Here is a 25,900-nt window from a genome sequence, read left to right as displayed (position 1 = left end):
CCCAACGGGGTGAATGATACAATATTCACCCATCCACTCATTCATTTTATAAGATGAGAAACTGAATTCTTTTCAGAGAGGTATAATTGAAAATCAACTCTGTCAAGCCCATAAAAATAGTAGATATAATAGTATAGGTTTGCTAAAATCTGAAGTAGAATTGCATTTTCTTTCTCTTCCTCAACCCACCTCAGATTTGCACAAAAACCTTAATTTCCTTCCAAGACATATGTTTTGGTAAGTCTCAACAACATTCAAATAAAACAGCATGATGAGCAAAATTGTTCAAAATAATGTAATCTATTCCTCTCTTAAGGCAATATCGACTGGGCTGTAAAATTTCCCGGAGACTATTATGGACCAAATGAGTCAAGCCGCTTACCTGGAGTTTGGAAATTAAGGCGCCTCAGTTCTACTGGGTCTGTTGGATGGTGTGAAGGAACCTCCTTACTGTTTGGTATGCTGCTCTTTCTAGAGTCGGTCTCTGCCCTTTTCCTATAGAGGGGAAAATGAACATTTAAGAATATAATGGAAAAAAAAAAAACAACTGAAACATTAGGGTAAAAAAGTAGCCATGCTTCACCCATACTCCCCTCTCCCAGCTTTCAGTTTCAAGTCTTTTGGACCAGCTACCTTGGTGAACTTGCTCGGGTTGTTTTTCATCTGGTCTACAGTACTTCCTCAGATCCAAACATTTTAAGTGAATGACTTTAAAGTCCTCTTTCAGCTCTATAATTAAGTAATTCAAAGACTAGCTTCTAGGGGCATAGGCAAGATCTGTTTGCATCCCTGTACTGCAATTCTCCCATACCCAGAGCTCTCATGGTGAGTCACAAGATAGAGTACCCCGGCAGCCAGTACTAAGTTGCCATTATATATGCATACATAGAGAGTGAGCAATCAGCTCAGAAACTACTGAGCCTTAGATTGAACAGCCAATTCTGGTCCCCTTCCCCTTTTCACGAATTTATAATTGTAGCCTACAAAGTGAGACTGCATTGGATTTTCCCATAAGGCATGTTAGTACATTAAATGCCTTCCTAAGATCCCAAGGTAGCAGTAATGCCTGGAGGAGATATGGGGCCACATAAGACCAACATTCCTTTTCTCTTTACCATTCCAAGGGAAAAAATACCCTTGGCTATTTATGATGCTAAGTGAGATATGATAAGTACTTTTTAAGTGAAAGTCAATAGCATAAATGTCAGAGAAAAAGTATTTTCACCTGGTAGCGGGTAGTCTACCTTCCTGATGATCATTTCAGATGTATAAACCATTTAACAGTACCTTGTTATAAGCTATTATTCGATCAATTCTATCTTTAATTGCTATTTACTGGTTTTATTACATAGTCTTGTTTACATGCCACAATGTAATTTTAACTAATGTCTGTATGAAAGATGCCACATCTTTTCATAAGACTTTTTTTCAAAATAATCACAGAGGAGTATTTAAATTCAGGTTGATTTAGGTTACAAACTCATTGAACAAATGGAAGCCTTTTCAAACAGTACAAATACTGAATCCAGCCATGTCCATACTGGAATTATCATCCTAGTGCCTCACCCCTGCTCAAAGCAAAGGCATTCTTATTTGGAGAAAGGAGAGCCATGAGGGCTTGGGAGCTCTCCTCTTCCTCATAAGACTGTGGGGTAGCTCATCAGTGTTGCTGAGGTAATGGGTTCTCATTCAGTGACTCCCAAGATACTCTCTGGTTAGTCAGAGAGCTCCTGTTACATACACTTTCCTTCTACCACTGATCTTCTGTACAAAAACTAACCAGGGGATGAAGGGAAGATTGGTGCTTAGAGAAAGGACACTTGATTCACTCAAGAGCAACCCCATCAGCAAAACTCTGGTGATGGCATGCATTTTCTCTGGTGAGTCTTAATGGACGCCTTGCTTTCCCAGAACATCAGATTAACCTAAAGCTGTCAGGGATAGCCTCAGACAGAAAGTTCTACCAAGTTATTCTACCACTCAGAGGTGAGCAGTGAATTTCAGGCATGCCAAAGGTCCTGACAGAACTAGGTATATGGAGTGGAAAATGAGAAGGAAAGGAAAAGAAGAGATGGAGGGCTGGTAAGAAAGATGAGAAAAAAAAGGGGGTGGGATCCAATGACCATATGAAAGGAGGACGTGATGAGCAGTTTCAGAGTAGAAAACATCACTGTGTCTGTGCCCTGGGTGTTTGCCACATGGAGCTGAGATTCATCTTTGCACTGAAAATGCAAAATCTAAAGGGTGAATGAAATGTCACTGTGGCTAGTCAATCAACCCACATGTAACAAATATTTGGTTGGTCCTCTCACTTCAAGTAATTCCAGAGGCCCTTTTTGGTTGGCACAGATACATGCCTTTACTGATGTGCCAGACCCAAGGGCTAAAAACCTGAATTTTCATCCCTTCTCAGAGTGGCTCTGCTGTCATTCTTATAAGATTATGGGAACCAGATGTGGAAATATTTGGGCAAGGAAACTATTTCCCCTTCGTTGGTATTGTAGAACCATCTCCTACTTGTTTTCACTGGGCCAGACTGAGTGATACTGAAATGGAGGGATAGTAAAGAAAAATCTCGAAAGAAATGTGAATTTCACTGGTGCCAGGAAAGTTGCTAATCGCTTATGTCCGAAGGGTGTCAAAAAATCCAGAGTGTGAGACTAAAAGTACAGTTCATACTTGTAATAAATTGGGAGGTGTATCCTGACATTTAATAACTAACTTCTCCTGTTATCTGTACAAATAAAAACATTCAAAACCTCAGGCTCCAAAAATCCTAGCCAGCTAGAGAAACCAGCTGCTTAAATTCTGTTTTTCTTGGTTTAGTTTTAATGATCACAACATGGATAATTTTGGCTGCCCACACTCTTATCACATTATTTTTAAGCACAAATGTGCTAAAATGGTTTGTTTTCCAACAGAAAGTATTTCTAAGAAAGGTTTACAAGATGAAGAGATTGGCTATTATCTGTAACAATGGTAAAGAGCTTTAAAAATTGGACTTACTGTCATAAAGCATTCAATGACATTTAATGATCTAAATCAGACCAATGTGATCATAAATAGTAACATTTCCCTGATAAGTTTTCAGAGGTCTCATCTTTCTCATTTTCAATTAGAAAAAAAGCAAGGACAGTGACTAAAATCAGACTCTGAATATTGCCTTGGTATTTTATTTTTGGTATTAAGATTATAAAGACCTATTATGAGTTGGTTTCACTCAGTGAGAAGTATCTACCATGTGCAGGGCTCACACAGGTCAACAGGAAATGGACTATCATGTGACATTTCATATATGGTGGAAACTGCTAATGGTATAAAAATACACAGTTGTTTGGAATGTGAGTAACGTACAACAAAAGCTGCTGTTCTTTAGTCTTAGGGGTGTTTGATTTTTACTTATTCTCACTTGGCTCTCTTTTAAGGGTAAAATGGGAAGCAAAAACCAAGGGAGGTTGTGTGGAAGATTAAGTCTGTCTATTGGTAGTAAAGACATTCAGACATATGGGTGTAAGTTTTTGGAAGAAAGATATATTTATCTGAAATCTCTGCTGTTAATATTCAAAGAAATCAGTTCAAAGCATTATGGTTCTGATGCCATGAAAAAGATCAACCCAACTCTGCCACTACTGCTATGTATCTTTTTGGGTAACTCAACTACAAACCTAAATTTCTTCACTGATAAAAGAGAGGAGTGTTAAAAGATGATATTTTAGTTGTGCTCCAACAGTCTCATCTTAATAGAACAAGAAGGCAGTGAAGGTGTAAAAACAGGAAGGTGGATATGTGAGTGTTTTAAGTGTGTTCACAGTGTATTGTTCTGGCATGTAATTTTATGCTGGATTCATGGCAACTAGTGATATTTCCCTGTGCCTCCCAACCCTCAATAAAGACATCTGCACAAAGGTACTAAGCTTCCTGACAGTAAACTGTAGCATAGCGTGCTGATCAGCATGGAGTGATTTTAGAGAAAAATACAGCCATGGTTATCAAACTTTATTAGAATCACCTAGGAGGGCCTATTAAACTACAGTTGCCAGACCAAGGCCCAACATTTCTGATTCAGTAGTTCTGTGTTGGGAAGGGGCAGGCTGAGATTTTGTTTTTCTCTCAAGTTCCCAGGTGATGATGATGCTCCTGCTACTCATCCAGGGGCACACTGATTGCAAACCATCAGCACACAGTGTTGGGAGGGAGGGGTGCTGGATGAGCAGTGAGATGCTGTTTATTTCCATTTTAATCAGGCATGTGCATCTATCACCACAGATACAGACAAACAGTTATCTAGGAATAAGTTAGAAAGCTAGAACGTTAGGCTGCACCAATCACTCAATAACCATGCTTATAGCTACTATTGTAGTTCTTTCTATTATGATTCAAGGCTAGGAGATATGCAAAATAATTTGGAATTGGATCAGTGTTTTTTACTCTAGCACTACCAACAACATTTGCAGGGGGCAAATATGCTACTATTCCTGCATTGAGAGGTGACTTTAGACCCAACTGAAAGCTGATCTTTCATAAAAAGAACAAGCAAAACAAAACAAAATGGCTTATAGGAAACCTCACATTTCTGTTCTGCAGAAACATTAATGCATACAGATTCTCATCTCACCTTAACAACAAACAAAACTCAGAAATTGGTCTTACCACCTTCTAATTTGGACTTTAAATGAAAATAGTCTATTTTTCTTATTATACAGACAAAGCCGTTTATTTCCTCGAGAAACATCTTCATATCATGATTATTTTATAAATCTAGGTTTTGTCCATCTTTCACTCGCCAGGTTTTACCTTTTGAATCCAACTTCCACCCTCACCTCCTCAATACCTTCAAAGCCTACCAGGATCTTATTTATATATATATATATTTCTTACTGAACATAAAAGGGATTTGTTCGCTATTCCTCACCTGTCAGGTTTACTGCTCCATTTTAATGCAGCAAAAAAAGAAAAAGAAAGGCTAAATGTTAGTTGGCCAATGGTAACAAGAGTAACCATGACAACCATGATTTAAGAAACAGTGCTCAGAAGCAGGACACACAACTGACATACATTGTGAAATGACACCATATCAAAATATTTTAAGGTCTTTAACCATGAAGTAAAGGATGGACACAATGGTATATCACTAAGTAAAGCATCTTTTTGTGTGTCAATGGCATATTCACTTTTATCCGTCAACCTAAAATTCCTGCCACAATTAATTGTATTCCGGAAAAAATCTGATGGTAAAGATATAATTTGATTTTTATAAATTTGGCATAAGAAAACTGCAAATGTACTTAATGGGAGTGCAACATTATTCCACATAAGAAATCTTTCATCCAAAATAGAGAGACTTCATTTAAGTGGTACATTATGCTTTTAATGATGTAAAGTATCTGCAAATCGCACTGAACTACACACAAATTTGCACAACTGTATAATATACCATGAGTTAATAAAGTGGCAGGAATGATTTCTTCAAATGTCTTTTGAGAAATAAGGTGATCATAAATCTTTTTTTCAATAAAAGACTAAATACATTTTCAGCTTTGGAAAATATAATACTCATCATTATAAATCTACAGAGCTTGACCCATCTATATAGCTGGGCTAATCAGGTGAAGTATTTTATTACCAGCCACTGACATGACAGATATGTTCCTAGTCAGAGAGGTGCTGCTGCCTGTGAACACATCTAGCTCATGCTCTTGACACTGTCACCTGTATAACATGTGGACTGTTTAAATCACCAGGTCTTGATGTAGAGCATAACCTGTACCTGCAAATAATTAATCTGAACAGTCTTCAGATGGTTGTGACAAACTGCAAGGTTATTTAGTGAATATTCCATTGTAAGACTCAAGATACGTTGTCTACCTTAATGGCAATAAAATATATCCCTGTATTGCTAGAATGTGACTTCACTAAGGTAATCCAGTCCATCTGTGTTCAGAATTACAAACCCACATTTAAATTGTACAAACACACATAAAAAAGTGAATAACAAAAACACTGGTTCTGTTTTCAATTTTAAGGCAGTTTACATGGTGCGCCAGGTCAGGAAGAAATAAACTACACGTACACATACCCCCATATATATATATATATGTATGTATGTGTGTGTGTGTGTGTGTGTGTATGTGTTTCTAACTTGCTCATTTTTAATAAATGAAATCATCAGTGCATCCATAGTAAGAAAATCTATTCCTCTGGCTGGAAGAGAACCACTTAATGAGAATTAGTTTTGTATATTAAAAGGCTATTAAGTATTCAAATGAACAAAAGCATGATCCACTGCTTCCACAGAAATGTCAGCCTCACACACACAAGTACATATTCAGTGCAAATATCTAAATTTGAAGACATGTAGAACTATTAATTTAAATTATTAGCTGAAAATTTCATTGTAGCTCTTGCCAGTCATGATGACTATGATATTGAGTGATGGAGTAAACAAGTGAAGGGATTTGAATTTGTTTACACTATTTGTCTTGTGTAAATCTGATGACTCACTATTCTTTTGTGCCAGACACTCTATAAGGCACAGGAATATAATGAAAAATATGACAAATCCTTAATGAGGGCAGAAAGCCAAGAACAGGGCAGTTATGGTAATGTGATATGATCTATAAAACATATACATAGAAAGTGCTTTAAGAGCACAGGAAAGGGACTCTAAGGCAGCCAGCCTGAACTGGCAGAGGAGAGAGGACAAGAGAGAGGCACCGAGAACACTTTTTTAAAGTGGCATCTTTGCTTATTTCGAAAGGATGAGTTAGAATTAGTCAGACCAAGAGGAGTGGCTAGGGAGTGAGAGGAAAAACATTCCAGGCCTAGGGAGGTAACTCCTCAAAGGCCAGAAGGCAAAATCAGCATTGTCTAGCATGGTGGGCATGTGTATTTCTTCAGAACATCTCAAAATGTTCTGGACTATCATTCTTTGATGAAAATGTGCAAATGTATATAGGGTTGACATAGAAAGAGAAAAGTAAAGAAGCAAAGCCCTCAGACAGCTAATGATGTTTTCAGAAAAGTTGATATTTACATTTCCCTACAGCCTTCATATAAGCATCTTGGGGTGGGGAGAAACTCAATCTCTTCACAATGTCTTCCAACATTGGGTTATGCAAGGACACTAATGTGATCTACATTGAGCCTTGGATCTTTCCAACCTCCTAATCCGCATCTTCTTTGTTTTCCAAGCACATAATACTTCACCTGTCTTGAAATGCTTTTCTATAAAGCCAGGTTTACATTCTATTTTTATTTTTTTATACAGAGAATTCCTGGGAAGATCTAGGATTAATGACTGAAAAGCTTTGCACATGTTAACTGATATGGGGTGTAGATGAATATCTAAAGGTGTGCCTTAGTTTTAAGAAAACTTTGCTTGTGGTGGGATATAAATGATGGGCAATCTGAAGTCATATTTAAAAACATATACACAGGGCCTCCCCGGTGGCGCAGCGGTTGAGCGCTGGGTTGCGAACCTGCCTGCAACCTCGGCGACGCCGGTTCGATCCCTGGCTGCTCCCCGGCCACCGGAGGAGGGTCCCACATGGCGCGCAGACCTCTCCTGCTGCCCGCTGCTCCCCTCAGCAGTGTATTTCAGTCCTTCTGCCTGCTCTGCTCCCCGCTCTGGCTCTGGTGAATTCTCTCACCCTCCCGCGTTTCTGACTGTACCCAGTGCATGTATAAACAAAAATCAAACAAACAAATAAATAAAATAAATAAACATGCCTCTATAAAAAAAAAAAAACATATACACACTGAACACAGAACTGATATATAGTATTGATTCTGTTACTTAGTCTGGGTTTTTTCAGATTATAGCACATTATTAATAAAATGGTTTAATTACCTAGTCTATCCACATATATTATAAATGAAGAATAGGGCCCAATAGGGTTGATGTGATTTTCTCACTCTACACATAACTAGCTAGCCACAAAGTTTGGATTTAAAGCCAGGTTTCCTAAAGCTTAGTCCAGAGCTTTTGTAAACTTGCCACCATTTTATCTTCGTAGTTTACATTTTTAAATCATTATACATATATTAGAGTACAAAATTAAAAAAAACCTGCAAGATTATTTGTAACACTAAAGACCTACCAAACATATTTTAATTTTCTGATGGTTCATAATGTATTTTAGAGACCCTACAACATCTCTGTGATTCATATTTTTATTTACTATCAAGGTAATAGAGATTTACAAATTACTAAACAACAAAGTCAAATGAATAGAATGTCATAAAAGAGTGTGCTACTTCCACATTAATATAATTGATAGAAATAACACTCAAAATCTCCTCAAACAGCTGGGTAAGATATACTTCTTAATATGAATAAGCCATCCAAAGTTGCAGATCTATTCCTAATGCAAGTAGTCTTGTAAACAGGTGTCTATGATAAATGGCATTATCACAATAATGACTCAAAAGTATTTTATACTCATTCTCTACTCAAAGTTTTATTTGCACACAGGTATATAGGAAGAGAAATTATATAATAAATAATAATTCTGAATAATAATAATTCTGGATTTTTACCAACAACCTGTGTGTAAACTGAAAGGCATATAAAAAGAGGGCTAAAATATGGATTATATAATTAACTTTACTCAGAATTCAAGTTATAAAAGACACTATTCATTGCCTACAGATTTCCTCTTGAATTGCTTCATGATAATCAAGAAGGACATTGTTGGGTCTACTTGAATTTCAAGTCAGGAATGTTCTTTACTGCTGAAGCAAGCATTTCTATTTCAGAAGCACTTTCATGGGCCTTCAGATGGTTAGCTAAATATACTTAGCATTCGAGGATGTGTGCATTTTCCAACAATTGCATTAGACGATGCTTACATATGCACACAGTAAAATGCGACTATTTTAACAGAGTCATAAAACCTTTAAATAAGATGCCTCTTTTTGCAGAATTGGGAGAATTGTAACTGGTTGATTTTTTTTCAACTACATGGAGATAATGACAGGGAAAACTTGATTACAAATCTTAATAATCTTTATAAATCTTTATAATCCTATTTCCTAACATTTACATTTCTGATTCACAATGGCCATGTTCATCTCTGTCAAGTGGAATGATTTAATGATAGCCAGATACAACTGAATGAAATACATCTTACAAAAACTAAGGCAAGCATTTTGTCTGTTTAGAATAATCACAAAATGTCATGTGACAGGATCTAGAAATGCAATTGTCAGCAAGTATTTCTGATCAGTCACAGTAGGATGTGACCACCTGAAAAAATATGGCATAGAATTATAATTCCAATTTTGCATTTTTTATTACTACATTCTCTTCTGGTAATCAGAGCAGCATGTGGACAGCAAGGGTTCCAGTATCTACTTGGACCACACAGGACTGCAGTTATTCTGGGATCACGTGGTCCTTCTGCTTCCTGACCTGACCTCTTTCACCAGAGAAATCAAATACAACAGGCCTCACCACACACACTTATAAGGTAGGGTCTCGGATGGGAATGTTGAAGACATCAACTAACAGGAGATATTGGCCTTTAATCACTTGATTTTTCAGCTGTTTTATGGCGTGGATAATTGAGTGATGGAAGTGATCAGGAGAAAAAATAATGATGGATGTTTCCATCATTCTTTCTAACTCTAAAATAGAATAGGCAATTTAATGGACTATGGTTATGAACTTCGTTCTTTTTCTTTTTGTCGCAACTCTTTCATCATGCTGGAATAAAAGTGAATACCGGCTCATAAGAGAAAGTTTTTCAAAGGAACAGTGTCTTGAGAAATGATATTCCTTTGAGTCAAGAAAAGAGCTTGTGAAAAAAGAGCCATTCCAGAACATAAGAAGAACATATATAACAAAGGAATGCATTAGAAATAATCCAGTGAAGGAAGTTGTATGGGCAAGAAAAAGAATTAATAGAATAAGTTTAGAAGATTAAACATGGAAGCAAGAATAAAATGAAGATAACCTCTGACTATGAAGGTCAGAGTTATGAGGAAAATGAAGAGAGGTACATAGAGAAAAGTTGTTTTGCAGTATAGGGAAGAGAATCCTCATAGTAGCATTCTGAAGGATGGAATATGGGAACATAAACCAAAGTGCATGGGAAATAAAATTGGGATTGAGAAAATGGAACAAAAAATGATTGAGGGAGTTAGAATGTAATCATTCTAAATTTTAAAGAGACTAATATATGTAATTTTTATAATTTTAAGTTTATGATATTTTAATTATATTTTTTAGCTCAGAAAGGATTTAAGGAAAAATAATTACTAATATCACTACCCAACTTACTGGACAGTGACCCACGTGAGAAAAATCTTACTTATATGTAATGGAGGCAGAAATAAGATTTTAAAAGAATGGAAGATGAGAAAATTTGGGGTAAGCATGGGTTATTTGTATCCTAATTATAGTCAAAGACACTAAGATTGATACTTGTGAGTATAAACACTGAGGTCACATTTTTTAAAAAAGGAAAACGGTACCTTACATCCCTTTGGGTACAAATGAGAATGTGACTATTGCGGATGTGGAATAAGGATGAGAAGAAATGGAAAAATTTCATTCTCTTCTTGTTTTTCCTTCTTCAATTTTCATTTTTAGCTACATTTGCTGTCTTGAGAAACAGACTTACAAAATGTACACAAATGTGCAAATATGTAATAATGTTTCAAATAACATGTTGAAATCAGGCAATCAGTCACCTAAAACATTCAAGGTAAACTTCTATGGTATTATCTGTTTCAGAATATAATAATGTCTCAAACATCATGCAAAGCAGCTCAGAAGATACAGGCTGGATCCATGCCTATTGGGCAACATAATCTGTACCAAAACTAAATGAGATGTTACATAGCACAGGCCTTATATTTTGTTCTAACTCTAAGGGAATATTTTCCTGATGATTACTGAGATTACACTGAAGTATTTCTGCTAAGATCAACTTCATAATGACCAGAGAAGAATTATCTCATCTTTCAACATAGTGCAGATGCAGCCTGAGTGTAGCATCCTCTTTGTCCTTCTGTGGGAAGAAGCATCATGGGAGACCAGGGAGAAAGACCCCCATGACTGCAATAGAAATATTGGGCAAACCTACCTTTTGTAAAGAAGAATAGCTATGACAATGCAGATGATAAAGACCACCGCAAGGACAGGCCCTACAACCCAGATCAAGCCTTCTTCTTCATCTGTAATTGGCTGTGGATCCAGATCCATTGATACAACAGGGTCGGAATAAGGGCTGGTTGCATACATCTTCTGAGAAAAAAACAGAGTCTATATTAGTTATAAAATAATGGCTTTCTAGAGCCAATCTTTAGCATTAGAAGATGCAGATTCAGTAGTAGATTTGAAGATAAGTGTGTGGGACAATGTTAGTAAAAAAAAAAAGAGGGGAAGGAAGGAAGGACAGAGAAAGGAGAAGTGGATGAAAGGGAAAAAGAAGGGCAGAAGGGAAGAGGGGAGGAAGAAAGAAAGCAGGGAGGAAAGGAAGGGAAAATCTGGTTAGGCATCTAAATATCTTTACAGGATGAAATCTTTTATAATAAAATCATTTTTGATGGTAAAAATCACTCTACAAATACTTTTTTTATGGTATCGATATATGGCATATTACATGATCTTATGAAGTCTAAATTAGAAATAATCAACAGTCACAAAATATTCATTGAGCACTTATGTCAATGTGTTAAGTGCTATGCCAAAATAAAGAGAAACACTATAGTTCCAACCCACAAATCATTATCAGTCAGTTAAGAATGAACACATTTTAAAAGTAAACATTTATGGAGCAAAATGTCAGCATGCAACTAAATGTTAAATTATGTAAATAGTCCTTTATGACATACATTAGTTAAAAACATGCTAAACAATGGACAAACAAAATCTACAACTTGAGAAGAGAAGCCTAATGCTCAAATCATAAATTCAACATGTATGGAATTCATGATGTGGTTTCTAGAATACAGAAATTGTATGACTGAAAAAGATTTAGATGCACCCATTTAATTTTATTACAGTTATTGCTCAGAGGTTAGAATGCTGATTTCTAATAGATAACTGATACAGAGAAAAGGAATGCAAATTGATAAAGCCATTAAGGAAAACAGAAGTTTCTCAAAAAATTATACATAGGGCCGCCCTGCTGGCCTAGGGGGTTAAGTCTCAGTGTTATCACCCCTAGAGCCTGAGTTTGATCTTGGCCCAGAGAGCTACCCCACACCACAGCAGACCTCTCCTGTCTCATCTGCTGCTTCCCTTAGCAGTATATATCAGTAAATCTGCCTGTTCTGCTCTCCACCCTGTCTCTGGTGAATCTTCTCACCCCCACACCTTTGGTCTACACCCCAGTTCATCTATGCAAAAGTAATTTAAAAAAATTAGAAATAGAACTACCATACAGCCTAGCAGTTCTACCGGGAATATATATCCAAAGGAAATAAAATCAGTATCTCAATGAGATACTCTAAAAAGCACCTTAACTGCAGCATAACAATAGTCAAGACATGGAAACAATGTAAGTGTTCCTTGATGGGTGAATGGATGGATGGACACTCCACACATATACACACAGGGAATACATTCTGCCACAAAAATGAAGAAATTCTGCCCTTTGTGACAACATGTATAAATCTGGAGGGTATCATTTTAAGCAACATAAGCTGGACAGAGAAAAGAAAAAGAAAAAAAACACAGGACAATGGCACTTACATGCAGTTTCTTTAAAAGAAAAAGTCAATTGCATAGAAACAGAAAAGAATGATTGCCAGGGACTGGGGCAAGAAGCAAATGAGATGTGGGTTCAAAAGGCACAGAACCTCAGATAAGAGACAGTTCCAAGGATGATGACAATAGGTAATACTTTATTGTATACTTGAAAGCTGCTGAGAGCAATCTCAGTAAGTAATCTTGGTGAGTATAATCTCACAAATCCCACCCCTATGGAAAAGGTAACTATATGAGCTTTACTACTGTAATCATTCCACAATGTACACTTTCAATATGCTAGGGGGAAAGGATGTCCTGAGATAATCCCATACAGGCTCTGTGGACTCCACCCCCACTCTAGACTAAAGCCATCAGGACATTGGGAAAGACAAATCCCATCACCACCAAAGGGAGGGTGGCTGGGACCTGAGGGTGGAGTTAAGCAGCCAGGTGGGGTATAAAAACCAAACACATGGGCCTTGGGGGGCTCGCTATCGCTTGCCTCCTGACTTCACGGCTCCTGGCTGGCGGCCAGCTCTCAGAGTGCCATTTTGGGATTCCTGATCGGCGGATCGGGTAGGACTCATTTAAAACTTTGTCTCCCACTTTTCTCCCTGAGCTGTACATTTCCTCATTTCCCCTTCCCTTGTAAATAAACCTTTTATTAACCTTTCACGTGTGCCTGCAGTAGAGCATTGATAAGTCCTTTTTAGCACGCGGGTGAGGAGGACCCACAGTCAGGCACCCCGTTCTGTATCGGGGTTGCTCTACAACAAATATATCCCTCTATATTTGTCTATTTTTCCTCAAAGTTGAAAACAGCAATTTGGTGAAGAAATGGACTGAAGTCTATGAACTATTTTTATAAAATCCTATTTTAGCCTGTCTCTGCTCACTTTTAGGGGCCTGTCCTTTCCTTTTCCAATAAGTGACCAATCCACATCCACCAGCTGTCCCACCTGCGATGTGGCTTACTGCCATCTCTTCTCACTCCATGGCCACCACTGGTCCTATTCATTCATTTGTCAAATCTAATTATCATTATGCAATCCTTACCCTTCAAGATAAACTTTCCAGATTTGTCACCATTGATCAAATCTTCTTTACAGCTCCTTCTCTGGCTGTCCTAATTCCCTATGCAACAAGTTCCATCCTAATCTTGCCAAGTGATCACATCCTGTTGAGTTTACTGCCTTGGAATCCATCCTGTGCAATTATTCTTCACTTGTGTTTCCTGCTAGTCTCTCATTTTCTCCCTTGTCTACCAAGCTCATCCCCAGCATTAACTACCAACTTCTAAGTGTGTTACTTCCTCTAAAGTTCCTAAACTCAGAAAATCTGCCAAGTTCCAGACCTTCATATTCAACTGTTTCCAGAGATTCCTACAGGCATAAACACAAATTGTTCTATTTCCCTTTTCCCAGATATACCTGTTAACTTGTCAACTTTTCACATCTTCCCAGTATCTGGGAATGAAAAACTACTGAGTTTATCTTATCAATAACCCTTATCCATAATCAAGTCCATCTACCTTTTTACCATTCTTTTGAGCATTACTTTTCATTCGTGTTTACCCAAACTATATCAAGAGTTCTTTCTTTCTTTAGTTGACTCTACTTCTATTCTCTCTGGTGATTCCTAAATAAAATCTAGACATCTTAGCATTGTTCTTAAGAGACACCACAATTTTGTTTCAAATATTCTTACCACATACAACATTTCATCACAGCACATTTCTTGTTCCTATTCCCCAAATGCACCATTCTCTAACCCTCTCACAAGTTCCACAGCCTCCTGCTTCTAAAATTCATCTAAGCTTTAAGACCCATTTAAATATTACCATTGTTGAGCTACCTCTCCTTACCTAGAAATAACCAGTCATTCCACAAATTTATATAAAAAAATTTAAAAAAATTAAGTTGTCTTTTAGCCTTTTTTAATGGTATTCACCCAATTATACCTTGGCTTTTTATTTGTACAGATGCCTTTAAAAAAATAAAACTAACCTTCTGGAAGGTAGATTGTATTGTTTAAGTACTTAGCACAGAACTTTGCACTTATGGAGTTCCCAGCAAATCTCTGTTGAGTAAAATAAAATGTTGTTCTTTTCTGATGACTGACATTATAAGGACATGAGAAGATATGCTCACTTTTGCATGTTCAGTAAATACACTTAATTTAAAAAAATCTTCATTTAAAAAATGTTGGCTTAGGGTCCATATTATGAAGATAAATACAATGAGCTGAGTAGTCAACTAGGAGAATACATGCTCTCATAGATGCTTCCCTCCTATTTTCTTCCCTGTGACCAGGAAAGAGGTTAACTGTTCTTTTAGGTTTTCTAACACATCAAAATACAAAAACCCAGTATATTTCTAACCTTCTAACCTGCATATGTGTGTGTATGTATATATACATATATATAAATCTATATATAAATCTATATCTATATATAAATACAAATTTGTATAAATCTATATATACATATAAATATATATAAATATAAATTTGTATAAATCTATATATATGTGTATACACACACACACACACACAAAGGAGTTGCAAAGAAATAATAACCAAGGAACATGATTCCATATAATTGATTGTTTTGATTTATGCTTTCCCCTATGCATTTTGCAGGTTACATTCAAATTGGCAGAAAAAAAAAGTAAGCAAAAATTTGTGATTTGGAATTCTTTCCCAAGAGTCTTTGAAACAATAAATGTGGTTAGTCAAGATGGAAATATTAGCAGAGCTTTACCCAAAGCACAGAATTTTCCAACACAAATCAGGAAACAGAGACATGTGAAAAAGAAAACAATTCTACCTTGGCTTTTTATATGCCTTTAAAAAAATAAAACTCAACCTGCGGTGGCGCAGCAGGTTGAGCACAGCACTGTGAAGCTGTCCACAGCCTCTGCGCTGCCAGTTCAATTCCCCAGTGGCCAGGGAGATTCCCACATGGCGTGGCAGACCTCTCCTGTCTCTCCCGCTGCTCCCCTCAGCACTGTACTTCAATCCTTCTGCCTGTTCTGTTCCCTGCTCTCTCTCTGGTGAATTCTCTCACCCTCCTGTGCCTCTGGCCTGTACCCCAGTGCTTATATAATCTTTTAAAAATAAATAAATAATAATAATAAAAAGAAAACCAAATGGAACCATAAGATGATACAGCCTCATATAAAGTAGACTTTGTTCATTGTATGGGGGATAACAGGAAAAATCAGACCTCTGGACTCTCTAAAATTAATCCTCCTATATTCTAAACATGAGACAACGATTTAAGGAAAGCTACTTTTGGAGTGGGTGGGAATTTTCTCTATGCAAAATATTGGTTCACACCTGGAGTGCCGAAGTACCTTATTACTAATCAGTCAAGAAAATCTGACACTTACAAAAGGATATACCACAGATAACATTATACTATTTGTTTTTTTTTTCACACACATAAATTAAATCTTATTTTGAAACACTTTTTATTTATTTTTTTATAATAAATTTTATTTTTATATTCCCCATCTCTTCCATAATATTAAGGCTGGTCTGGTAACATGTATAAAGAAAATGCTGTCAACCTGAGTGATACTGAGACAGATAATAGCAAAAAGGAACATTGAAAATATTTTTGGCAAAAATCTAAATTATATAATAAAACAACATGATACTCTAAGGGAAAGGACAGACTCTTCATCAATAGTGACGCATTTTTTTGTTTGTTTTAAGATTTATTTATTTATTTATATAAGCACTGGGTACAGTCAGAAGTACGGGAGGGTGAGAGAATTCACCAGAACCAGAGTGGGGAACAGAACAGGCAGAGTGACGAAATACACTGCTGAGGGGAGTAGTGGACGTGGCAGGAGAGGTCTGTTGCGCCATGTGGGACCCTTACTGGTGGCCGGGGATAGAACCAGTGCTTCGCAGCCCAGCAACCAACTGCTGCACCGCCAGGGGAGGCCCCAACAGTGACACATTTGAACACTAGTGAAATTCAGGAGCCAGTAGACAGAGTCCTTGACAGTCCATCAGCCTGCTTGATCTGAAAAAAATTCTGTTTTTTGCTGGATTCTCTAATCGACCTCCAAGCTCTGAACATGCTTTCTGAAATCTCCAAAAGCTATTTAAAGAAAACTACTTTCAAATACCTAAAAGTCATTTTTTTAAAAAAGATATTTCCAACGTCCTAGTCCCTTCATGGTCTGCCTCAAAACCTTCAAGTAGAAAGAGAACATGTATCTGTGTATTAAAATTCCAGGAAGCCTATCACATTGTTTTCAAAAGACATTCTGTGCACAAAGGTAAACCAGGCAGAAAGGCTGCCTTTGTGTTTTGATTTTCCACGAGGGAATTCCTTCAGTCATTTGAAGAGAAACCCCACTGTACATGCTAACACCTGATGTGGAGAAATCTTTTGATAGATCACGACTTCTTTATATGGGAAGTGACTGGCTCAACTGAGTTGCCACACCTGTCAGTTTTAGGTGCTATTAGAAAGATATGGTTTAGAATGTGTATATTAAATGTTAATGTGAGCTGCCACATCAAAATCCTCCCTGCTTTCCATTTACAAATTCTCTTCCTCTTTTTTTTAACATTCAAAGCAACTGAAGCATAAAAAGACATAAGAGTAAGATGAATTACATAAAAGAAGACAACTCATTATTTAGAGTACCTTAGGAATTCTCTGTCTTATTGAATTATTTTCTAACTTTCTTGGCTTTTCACTGATAAAGTCACTGGTAAATTGCTATAATTAAAGAAGCTGGCTGTGCTTGCCTTTCCTAGACACTGCCTATGAATCTGGATAGAGAGCAATGAGTTCACTGGAAGTTATAGGAAATAAAATATAATTGCCATTAATCAATATTTTCAAGTACCTAGAAATACTCTACACTGACTTGCTAAAATTATTAGTTCCCATTGTAATCATATGAGCTGATGCCTATCAGTTATTATACAATGTTTCCTTCTAAAACAGATTTTTTTAAAAGGATGAGGAAGAAGCTCCTCATTGAGGACCATCAGTTGGGTATTGAGGACCATCATCTTCCTGTCGTGTGCATGTCACCACACCCCATCCATTTGGCATGCCACACACTCAAAGTCCATCTAAATTCCTAGGTTTTGTTTATAATAAGATCTCAAACAGTGCACCGAGCAATGTTCAGAGTTTGGTCCTGCATTTAAGTTAATGACAGCTCATGAGAAATAATTAGGATGAATATACCTGCATTTCTCCAAATGATGACATTCTGGTAAAAAAAAATGTATAAGATACATAAAAACAGATGCTATCATAATTAACTTACAGACTCTGCATGTTCCATCACTGCTAACACAAAGAAGACATATTCTTGACCACTTTGGAGTTGCTTGTTTGTAAATCCACCGTAATGCTTGTCATCCCCCAGGGTGAACTCAGTGGGAAGCACATCAAAGTGAGCAGCAATATATGGCTTTAATTCAACTTCTCTCCCATAACGAATGCTTCTGCGTTTCCTAGATATCTCCTTAAGCAGCTTAGAGGGAAGAAAGTGAGAGACAGAAAAAGAAATGTAAACAACAATAACCCAACTTATTACTGCTTTAATGAGACAAATTAATCCAGGACGAGAACCACCCAAACATAATTTGCTCACATTTAAAGCAGCAGGTCAGCATCAATAAACTTTGCTCTTTCTTCTTTATATGTGGGTCTTTCTGCTAAGCTAAGATGCTGAACTGCTACTACAAGGTGAAGCCTAAATACACAAGGCAATCTGAGCCTTTCCTGGTAGCTCCAATTATTGTCCACCCTAGCGAAATAATCTCAAAGGACAAGATTGCATTCTAAGTTGTCTAAGGAAAAACATTAGCTGGATTCACAAAATCCTGCCTTGTAGGGTTTATTATTGCTACTTATTAAACAAATAGTAAGCTCCATAAAGCCAATTAAACCTTCAAATATGACCAATTTTTAGAGGTTAATATCACTTTGCATTGCTTTTCATAATGAGATAATATACATGATGCAAGTTCCCTCACATCAGCAGAAAGTCTAATGACCATTTTTTAGGTGACATATGTTGACACTGTCACTCATTTAACAGTTCCTGGCTTAACAAGGATCCTTGATTAACAATTTGGGTTATGCATCCTCACCTGTATCATGGTATTGACCTGGAGAGGTGAATTAGCTTGTCAGAGTGTAGATAAAAATGAATGTTACTATTACCCAGAGGAAAATAAACATACATATGTACAAATAAATCCTTTATATATTTCTAAAAATAAAGAAGTGAAAATGATGCCTGGGTACTCGACTGTTCTACACACCCTTTTCTTAGGAAAAACTCATGTTAATGGTAACTCATGGCTATTGATTTCAAAGTGCTATTGAAGTTAGTTCTATCTTCTCCCATTAAATATGGTATTTCATAGGGCTTAACAGGGCAAAAGAGATTTGTAGCAGTCTGGGCTACCTTCTGATGTAAAGAAAAACTGAAGTAGTTATCTGCAAAGAATTCTGGCTTTGATTCACTATTTGTGTAGAAAAGATTATATATCCTAGGACAAAGTGGAAACTGGACTAAACCCTGTTGTAAAAGCTTGCTAAAATTTGGGTACTATGAAAACATTAGAGCAAATTTATTTACTACTTTTGCTTTTATATATGTAAATTTCATAGCAAAAAAAAAAAAAAACTAAAAACCAAAAAACAAAGCAGTGACAACTAGTAGAATGAGACACCAGCATAATGAAGGCCAGGTTGTTGTACCAGCGATGGCTGCACACTGTGAGGGTGGCCAACACCAAATCCTCACGTCAGGACCCTCGTGGTACACTACAGTTTCTTCTGCTCTGACAGTCATAACTGTGTTTAGCTGGTTCAAACTTGTATCCTAGAAATGTAAACTCTTTGGGTATATAGGCAATCTGTGCCCATGATATTGCTGAAAAATATATAACTCATAATGTTCTAAAATTGTCTATAAAATTTTATTTTTTAGATGCCCATAAACTTACGTGAAATGGATACTCTTCTATTAAAACCACAGTAGATTGGGCATAACTGTTTACCCAGGTTAGACCATCTGATGATAAATTTTGGGAACTGATTAGCCATGCCCCAATTGCATAGTAATAGAGCAAGTTCAGAAATTTAGCCTGACTTTCAATCCTGTTGTCAAATTTAGGTTTATTTATAACACTGATGCTAATAACAATAGCTAACATTGATTAAGCACCTAGTAGGTGCTAGGTACTGTCTGTGAGAGCCTCAACATAAGTTAATTTACTTCTCATAATAAACCTGTAAGATAGTATACCATTAACTCCATTTTATAAATAAGGACACTTAGGCATAACAGAAAATGAGAATTATAATTGGATTCAGTGGGTCAAACAAAATGAAATTATGCATACAACCTTTATTTTTTCCAACCATATTTTTGGTTACTTAATTTTATCAGGGAAACAAATGCAGCAGTTTGGCTAAATCGAAAATCTAAATTTTTAAACTCATCCACACGTAGACATATTATTAGATCTTTGCATCTACTATCATGAACACAGAAGAATATGTATTTAGAGTCTTTGTCCTAGATTCTTTTAGCAAGTTATTAAAAAGCTCTGATCTCAAATAATCTTCTACTTGGAAAGTCATTACAAAGGTGACTGTTGATATACAGTAAATGATGGCCTATTACTTTGAGAAGGACAAATGTACTGTAGATGAGCTGAACAGCTTTTTGAACTTAGCTAATCAGAAACATTTACCATCAGTTGCTTATGTGACTGTGTCCTCTCTTCTACTCTACCTATCAAACCCTACCTTCAATTTATTCATATTTCAGATGTAGGCAATTGTCATAATTCATCCATTTTACTGTCATCCCATGAGTATCTTTTGCTAGGATTTCTTAGAAGACTCAGAGGCAGTAAGTTAGTATAAAATATTTGGGTTTTTTGGTTTTCCTTACATCCAATGCAGCCATTCATTATGGTCAAACCTGGGGTATCAACTCTGCCTGAATGTTGCTCTAATCTCTAGAAGAGACTTCCTGCATGAGACTTAAGTGGGTCAAATGTGATCAGATGACACCAAAGTTAGCCAGTATGTTAAAGTTATAACCACAAATCATCACAGTATTTTATAGCAAGCCTTTGAAGTACAATGAGATGAAAAGTTTATGATATATTACAAAACCTGCCCTGAATTAAATATAACTAACATTTTAGAAGTCATTCTGTCTAAAATTCATTTTGACTATCAATGTCTGCTCTGTCCAGTCTGACCTTGACAACAGAAGTTTCAATATACAAATTTATTATGTGAACATTATCCCCAAAGGATAAAGGAAATCAAGAGATAATATTGAGAACCACTCAGTTTAGAAAGCCTCTTCCCATTTTTATGGGCCTAGATGGAGGTATACATATGGAAATCCCCTTCGGCTACCAATCTGTTGGATGGTATGGTTCCAAAGATTTGAATTATAGGCCTTTCTAAAAAATCATTTGGTCAAATATACTTAAGGGAGGAATGCTGCTATGTCAAACCTGGAAGTGCAAAGCTAAAGATAAAATTACTACAATGCTTTTATTATCTGCTGTAGAGGAATAAAAAAGCAACCTGTCTGCAGAGTTCAGAAACTGACTGAGTAAGCATAAGAGAAGGCCACAGACTACTTTCAACTGTTCTCCTCCACAATGGTTACAAGACGGATTGGAGGCAATTCTAGGAGATATATGAAGGGGTTTAGGTTTTTATCAGAAATAATTTTCATTTTCCAGTCAATGCATATCTTATTTCTTCCACCATTAATTCTACAATGTGGTCTCAATTATATCAGTAAGAAAAGTGGGAAGCAACCCATCCTGACCTAAAATTTTTGAATTAATAAATATTCTTTATCAAACTATTATACAGATTAATGCACCACAACTTGTGTGATGATTAAAATGACCCTTTGTTATGGGAATGAGCAGCACAGACCCATAACATTTAATTGCAAGAAAGTTCAATGTCATATAGCTCTATACTTTAATCTATTAGCACTGCTGAACATTTTGGAGGTTAAAACCTGGCTGTAAAAGACAGTCAGCTTCCCATTACTGTCAAATGGCTCAACTTCTAAGGAAACCTTATTATTTAAAAAGTATCTAATGTTGTTTGGGTTTTGACTTTATTTCCTTGACAACAGTTTAAAAAAAAAAACAGAGAGACACACAGATTCTACAAGTTGACTTTGCATTTTAAATGCACTTCCAACTGAATTCTGTAAATCAGCTGAGAACTTATTCAAATAATAAAGAATATCTTAGGATTAACTGATTAGTCAGCTGCAAGTAAAATCAGGCCTTACTTCAAAATGTTAACAAAAGGCTTGCTGATCATTTTGCATCTTCAAATGAAGGTTTACAATTCTCCAAATACCACAGAATATTGTTCTTGTTTCTTTATTATTAACAGAAAAATAGTACCCTTATAACAAATTATTTGAAAACTTTATTGAAATGGTGTCTGATTTTATACCCCTTCAATGCTCATCTAATCACTAAACAATGACACATAATCACAGTCATAACCTTGAACTTAACCTCCCTTCTGAACTGGTCCTTTCATTCAGAAGAGTAAAGTGGGTGATATGAGCCATACTCCTAGAGATGACATATGTCTCCCCAAAGAAGCAAATAGTCTTTATCTGTAAAATCATAGTCCTCTTAGTTCAGACACGAATGGAATAAACATCACTTTCCTGGTACGCAGATAGTGAATTTCTGCTTTTCTTTGCTGTATTTGAACTAATTTGAGGTAGAGAGAAAGCATATAGAAATAGCAGATTGGACTATAAGATTTAATGTATTTTGTAAATAAACTCAATAAATTAAAATCTCATATGTCCACATATGGGGGCCTTTTATTTGCTTTCTAGATTCAAAAGGACAAAATAGCATGTGTTAAAATAACAAGGTTCTGTATTGAAATATGTGAATGTCAGCCATTAACTAGTTGTGGATCTCTGGGGATCTGGTGTAACATTTTCGATATTTTATCTTTTCTAAATAGAACTTTGCACTAGTTGGACCTTAGTTTTTATATTATGTCCTAACTTTCAAAATGTTTTTTTTTTTTCCAAAAACAATATCACTTCAAATGTAAGATTTTAAAAACTAAAATCATCCTATTTGGTACTTGCTCTGTCTTTTGTTCGCTATTTCTCACTTGGCTCAACATTTTGTGATATGTTTTATTTTTCCCCTGCTATTAAGTGCATTCTCCAGTGAGCAACTGGAGAAGAACGCAGATAAGTCAAAGTTTGAATTCTGGTGCAAAAAGCAGTTGAGCATTTGAAACAGCCTTACTACTGTTGTCCCTGGACCTTCAAATTCATCACAATAGTGAGGCTTTGCTGCAGTGATAGTGAAGGCAAAGATAAACAGCTGGGACTATATCAAATTAAAGAGCTTCTGCACAGCAAAAGAGACAATAACAAAAACAAAGAGAAACCCCACCGGCTGGGCGAACATTTATTAATGATAAAGGACTGATCACAAAAATCTGCAAAGAGCTGATGAGACTCAACACAAACAAAGAAAATAATCCAGTCAAAAAATAGGCAGAAGAGCTAAAAAGAAACTTCTCTGAAGAGTAAATGCAAATGGCCAACAGGCATATGAAAAAATGTTCAACATCACTTGTAATCAGGGAAATGCAAATCAAAACTACCATGAGATACCATCTTACACCAGTGAGAATGGCACATATTAAAAACCTAGCAACAACAAATGTTGGCGAGGATGTGGAGAAAAAGGAACTCTTCTGCACTGTTGGTGGGAGTGCAAACTGGTCCAACCACTATGGAGAGCTGTGTGGAGATTTCTGGACCTACTAAACAGAGAGCTTCCATATGATCCAGCAATTGCACTCCTAGGTATTTACCCAAAGGACACAGAAACATAAATTCCAAAGAGCACCTGCACCCCTATGTTTATAGAAGCACTGTTTACAATAGCTAAGCTTTGGAAACAACCCAAATGCCCCAAAATAGGTGACTGGATCAAGAAGATGTGGTCCATATACACTATGGAATATGACTCAGCATTCAAAAAAGATAAACACATGCAATTTGCAGCAACATGGATGGCGCTGGAAGGGATCATGCTCAGCAAAATAAGCCAGAAAGAAAAAGAAAAATACCAGATGGTCTCACTCATAGCAGGAATCTAGAAAACTTAAATAAGGGACCAGGAAAATGAATAACTATAAAAAAGTGAAAATCAAAATCAACAAACAACTATGAACCAGAGACACTCTATGGGGGGTGGGGGTTGGGGAGGGGAGGGATTGGGGTGAAAATAAGGGGATTGCAATTGTATGGGAAATGTAAAAATAAAATTTATTTAAAAAAATAGTGAGGCTTTGCTGACAATTCACTTCACTTTCCACACCTCTGCATCATGTGTTGCAAGGGGCAAAATATTAGTGCCAACAAAGATTAGACAGTTGTGAGCTTTATTACTGCTTACTGTTTTTAATTAAAAAGTTGACTGTTGTAAACTCTATAAAGGATATTATGAGCATAGAACTGAACCATCCCACCAGAGAGCCGTGTATACCACACACAAGTCAGCCACTGGATTAGTTATGGAAGACCTCCAGAGAGGAGGCAGGCATTTAATAAATTAAATAACTACTGAAAAACACAGTCAAGAAAGACATAGTTACCTCATCTAATTCCATCTCATCTGGACTCTCCCATGGCTTGATAAATTTCCCACGAGATTTCTTCAAAGGCACAATTATTATGTAGTAACCTCTGTATAAGAATAGAGAGACAAAAATAAGATTAGTTAGCAGGAAGAAAAAATAGACGCTTCCTCAATCTCCTACAGACCAGTGATTGAGGCTGAAGTCAAATTATGGATGTGGAACTACTTGTTCATCAATGACAACCACCTGTTTGTTCAATTTTAAAAACCACATGGGAAGACATTTATGTGTGACTTTAATGATCTTGTATGGTAATATCACCATGGTTGATTGTTCTTTATTAGGTATCATAAATAGAGCAGAAATAGTTTCCTAGGATCCTGGTGCTGGACACATACAAGGATTGTATATTGAAATCTACCAGCACAAACTGCTGAACTAAGTATTTGCTGTGTTATCTATTTATAAGAGGATACTTTCATAAGATATGAAATATTTATATCAAGTGCTTACTTCGTGTTGGGAAATAAGTAGTTTTCCATCACTATCGCATTTAAAAATTCTAAAAACTTTATCAAATGCAGGTAAACATTATTTTCCATAACATGCATTCATGGTTACTGCTTGTTAAAACTCCCAGAAACCTTTGTAATAAGAACACTTTTGGTGGTTCCATTATGCTTATACAAATAAAACTTGCATTTGCTACCAAAAGTATTTATTGCACACAAAGCCACAAAGTTTGCATTCAGTCCCTCCATGCCTTGTAACACAGTTGTAATTGCAGTTCTCACAGATGGAGACTGCAGCCCTGCAGGATCTTGCAATATTTTATTTTCAAAAAAGGAAATCCATTAAAATAAATTCAATATAATAAAATTACTTTTAGCTTAAACAAATGCCTATATTATGTTAATAGTAATTTTGTTTATAAAATCCTATAATACATTTTATTTGTATAAAAAATGAAAACCATGCAATTTACCTAGATGACAGTCAACTACAATATAATATATAAATGGTCCTGTCCATAAGTATATAGGGATTACTTGCTAAATTGTTTTGTAACTTCCATATATGCTCTGCTCATATATTCATGGTTAGGGACTCTACTCACAGACTGATCTTAGGTGATCATTATACAAGGACTTTGAATTTAGGTATATTAAAAAAACAGCTGAAATGTCAATCATTTCTTCTTTCTTAGTTATTATGTTAAATGCATAATCATGCTTTGTTCTCTCTACAATCCCATAAGGTGATTGACAAAAAAACAAATCCAGAGAGATTAGCTATTCAAGTTACAGAGAAAGTAAGAGGATACCCACTTATGTGCATTTTAACCTTGAAAGGTCTGCCTCTTTCTGTTTCATTTACTCTGCATGATATGGTAGCTTTTTAAAGATTCCATACACTAATAATGAAAATGAATACACATTTTTAGAAGGAAAGGGGAGAGGGATGAGAGGATGAGGGATGTGGGGGTGAGGGGACAGAGGCGATCAATT

General features: G+C 36.2%; 1 protein-coding gene across 11 annotated transcripts in view; it reads right to left on the bottom strand.

Moving 5' to 3' along the window:
• PTPRD (protein tyrosine phosphatase receptor type D) overlaps window positions 1–25,900 on the bottom strand; it is a gene marked incomplete at both ends in the record, with an annotated part of 382,458 nt that overhangs the window by 113,255 nt on the left and 243,303 nt on the right. For 7 of the 11 annotated variants that reach the window (XM_084237485.1, XM_084237489.1, XM_084237490.1 and 4 more), the window contains 4 exons: window positions 383–495; window positions 11,091–11,251; window positions 18,007–18,216; window positions 24,408–24,498. In XM_084237485.1, the coding sequence (XP_084093611.1) occupies window positions 383–495; window positions 11,091–11,251; window positions 18,007–18,216; window positions 24,408–24,498 (575 nt within the window). Of the gene's footprint in view, window positions 1–382; window positions 496–4,912; window positions 4,928–11,090; window positions 11,252–18,006; window positions 18,217–24,407; window positions 24,499–25,900 lie in introns of all 11 variants that reach the window. The other 4 variants (XM_084237481.1, XM_084237484.1, XM_084237487.1 and 1 more) reach the window with 2 other exon arrangements.

The sequence above is a fragment of the Talpa europaea genome (assembly GCF_964194135.1).
Source record: "Talpa europaea genome assembly, chromosome: 7".
NCBI lineage: Eukaryota > Metazoa > Chordata > Mammalia > Eulipotyphla > Talpidae > Talpa > Talpa europaea.
The sequence above is the reverse complement of the archived record's forward strand: the minus strand, read 5'-3'. Positions and strand labels throughout refer to the sequence as shown.